The 3,805-nt window shown below is 38.3% G+C and overlaps 1 protein-coding gene across 1 annotated transcript; it reads right to left on the reverse strand.

The window, feature by feature from the left end:
- Positions 1-2,632: 2,632 nt before the first annotated feature.
- On the reverse strand, positions 2,633-3,346 carry LOC309978143 (small ribosomal subunit protein eS1-like). The gene has a single exon (XM_082864500.1). It carries the CDS (start codon positions 3,338-3,340, stop codon positions 2,696-2,698), a length of 645 nt encoding a protein of 214 aa, XP_082720626.1. The 5' UTR covers positions 3,341-3,346; the 3' UTR covers positions 2,633-2,695.
- Between the last annotated feature and the right edge of the window lie 459 nt (positions 3,347-3,805).

Raw genomic sequence — 3,805 nt, forward strand, 5'->3', positions numbered from 1 at the left:
TGACTTATGTGGTGAGTTATCTAGGGTGGTGAGTTGAGAGCCTTTATTTCATATCTATTTTCATTTTGGCACTGGCTGAGCTAATGCCATTTGACGCTAAGTGTGGGCCTCTGGCATGATGACAGAGCACCACATTTGGAGAAAAAGAGACTCTCTTGAAAAAATTAATCCTCTCAGGGTTTCTGAGATGGTTGGGGACTAGGAGCAAGCTTAACCCAAGTTCTAGCTTTGTGTTTTCCAAACTAGACTGATCTTGGAGATTTTGACTAGAATTCTGTGGTGGGACCCAGGAATCTGTATTTGTAACAGGTACCCAAGTTGCAAATTTGGAAAATATCATTCTTGTGTATATATTCAAAAGTGAAGTTTATTTCTCAATGCAGTTTGATGCCCTTGTCCAGCCAGATGTAAGTTGGCATGATTCACCTACATAAATATATTTTTTAAGGTTTGGGAACACTGGTCTCAGCATTTGGGAGAAAACATGAAAAACAACAACAACAAAAACCACTCCCTGTATTGAATTGAGCAGCTGAAAGGCAAACACTTGGGCTTTTCTTCCCAATTATGCTGCTTGGGCTGGTAGACTGTTGGGGATGAAATGTATTCAGATAGAAAAATCATTCATGGGACTTCCCTGGTGGCACAGTGGTTAAGAATCCGCCTGCCAATGCAGGGGACACGGGTTCGAGCCCTGGTCCGGGAAGATCCCACATGCTTTGGAGCAACGAAGCCCGTGTGCCACAACTACTGAGCCTGCGCTCTAGAGCCTGCAAGCCACAACTACTAAGCCCACGTGCCACAACTACTGAAGCCCGTGAACCTAGAGCCCGTGCTCTGCCACAAGAGCAGCCACCGCAATGAGAAGCCCACACACTGCAATGAAGAGTAGCCCTCACTTGCTGCAACTAGAGAAAGCCCACGCGCAGCAACGAAGCCCGAATGCAACCAAAAAAGAAAAAATCATTCTTGCTCCTTCCTGATCTATACTTCTTTTTTTCCCTTTAAAATGTAACATTTATTGCCTTTTTCTAATTACAAAAAATAATTCATCCTCAATGCCAAAACTCCCAAAGAAAACAGAAAACAAAAATCTATAATTTCACCACCTAGAGATAACTTTGCTATGTGTTTTCTAAAGACGCAATGATACGTGCTTCTTGAGGCTTATAATTACATCATGACCACTTTGTGAGACAAAGTAATTGTAAGTTAAAACAGGAATGTTAAAGATAACCTATAGAGAGTAGAATTTCACTCCTGCTACATTTTCATATTTTAAGAAATGCTGATAAATCCAACTGCCCTTAGAATTCTAAGAGAATCCATATTTTTAGAATTTATAAATACTGTCTTCTCTTCTAAAGTTGTCATACCTTAGATATGTTTTTTTATTCTCTAAAGAGTTTTTTCTTAACCTTTACATATCTATCATTCATTCATTCATACATTGTATAATTGTTGAATATTTATTACAGAGATGCAGCATTTAAAGACTGTTAAGGTACATTCCTCCAGTGAGCTTATTTTCTGGGTTAGGGGAAAGAAATAAATAAACAAATTAAGACATTTTCAGATTCTTTGGATTGGGTGATCAAGGAAAGTCACTGTGAAAAGGTGACTTCAGAGTTGATACCCAAGAAATTAAAAGTATCCCAGACTTGGGAAAATGAGAGGGTGTGCTTCCCTACAACCTCTACAGAATGTGTTACAGAATGGTTTTGGTTTAATTTGGTTTGGTTGATTTGCTAGGTGAGAGATAGTGTAGATTTAATTTACTTTTCTTTCAGTTTGAGTGGAGTTAAACATCTTGTCATATATTTTAGGGCCATTGTAATATAATCTTTTGCTCATTTTTTTCACATTGAGTTTTTGGTCTCTTTTTTCCTCGATTTTCAAAAAAACTTTATATAACAAGAGCTTATTTCTCATTCATACTACTTGTCTATCAAGGGTTGGAATTCAACTCCACATTGTCCTTAATTTCAAAGTGTACAGTATGATATTGTTAACTATGGGCATGGTGTTATACAGCAGATCTCTAGAACTTATTCATTTTATATAGCTGAAACTTTATACTCTTTGAATAGAAACTCTCCATTTACCCCGCTCCACAGCCCCTGGCAACCACCATTCTACTCTCTGTTTTTATGAGTTTGACTTTTTAAGCTTTCACATATAAGTGAGATCATATAGTATGTGTCTTTCTGTGTCTGGTTTATGTCACTTATCATAATGTCTTACAGGATTAGCCATGTTGCTATAAATGGTAAGATTTCTTTCTTTTTAAAGGCTGAGCAATATTCCATTGTATTATTCATATATGTATCACATTTGCTTTAGCCATTCATCTGTTGACAGACACTTAAGTTGTTTCCATGTCTTGGCTACTGTGAATAATGCTGCAGTGAATATAAGAGTGCAGATATCTCTCCAAGATACTGATTTAATTTCCTTTGGATATATACTCCGAAGTGGGGACTTCCCTGGTGGTCCAGTGGTTAAGACTCCGTGCTTCCACTGCAGGGAACTGAGATCCCACATGTCATGTGGCGCGAATTTAAAAAAAAGTGGGATTGCTGGATCATATGGTAGTTACAATTTTTTTTTAATCACAAATAAGGTCTTTTATTTGTCACCATTAAAAGTCTGATTTTTAAACAGATTCTTGGACTGGTGGCTCATATCCATCAGCTCATTCAACTTTAGGACCTGTCTCATCCCCAGTAGCTTTTCCAGAACTACTGCCTTCACCATGTAGCTCCATGAGTTTTCCCAGTTCAAACTTGGGCTTCTTCAGCATTTTTACTTTTCTAACAAAGACATCATGGAGTGGATACATAGATTGGCAGGCCTTTTCTGTGTCTTTCCCAATGCTGTCTGGAATCAATTTATTGACCACCTCTTTCAAGTCATTTGTCTGCACCTCTCGGGTCAGGATTTCCATCATCTTCTTGCATATCTGGTGGACCTGCTGGTGCTGGGCATAAGAGGCCTTCTGAATCTGATTGTTGCGCTTTTTAGTAAAACCCACGCAGAATAGACGAAGCAAATAACCATCGATAGTCTTGACATCAACGTGAGCTTCAATCATGGTCTGCCATTTTTTGACCATGGAGCACATTTTGTCACGGGTAAGATCCATGCCATGGAAGTTAGTCAGGCAGTTTTTGCCCTGAACATCCTCAGTAATAAGCTTGAATTTTCTCAATGCAGCTTCATCATTCTGCAGATCAGCAGGGCTCACTGCAAACACATGACCCTTGAGGCCATCAGATGCGATTTTGGTTCCTTGAGTTCTCGTGACTAGTGTTTTCCCAATATTTCTTATATTGAACATAGCTGGTGCTTTCACGTCATACCAATCTTTCTTAGATAACGGGTCAACTACTTTCTTCTTGGCTCCCTTTTTACCGCCTTTCGTAAGGCGCTTGTTCTTACCGCCCCATAGTTACAATTTTAAGTTTTTGAGGAACCTCCATACTGTTTTCAGTAGTGGCTGTATCAATTTACATCCTGACCAACAGTGTACAAGGGTTCTTTTTTTCTCCAAATCCTTGCCAACACTTGTTATCTTTTGTTTTTTTTGATAATAGCTATTTTAACAGGTGTGAAGTGACATACCATTGTGGTTTTGATTTGAATTTCCCTGATGATTAGTGATGGTAAGCATCTTTTGACAAACCTCTTAGATTTTTGTATGTCTTCTTTGGAGAAATATCTATTCAAGTATTTTATACATTTAAAAAATTGGATTATTTGATTTTTTTGCTATTGAGTTGTAGGAGCTCCTTACATATTTTGG

Source organism: Leucopleurus acutus (assembly GCF_964270905.1).
Source record: "Leucopleurus acutus genome assembly, chromosome: X".
In the NCBI taxonomy this organism is placed as follows: Eukaryota; Metazoa; Chordata; class Mammalia; order Artiodactyla; family Delphinidae; genus Leucopleurus; species Leucopleurus acutus.

What these genes read in the sequence shown, in the direction of transcription:
- LOC309978143 (XM_082864500.1), bottom strand. Translation starts at nt 3,340, where the DNA reads ATGTTCAATATAAGAAATATTGGGAAAACACTAGTCACGAGAACTCAA.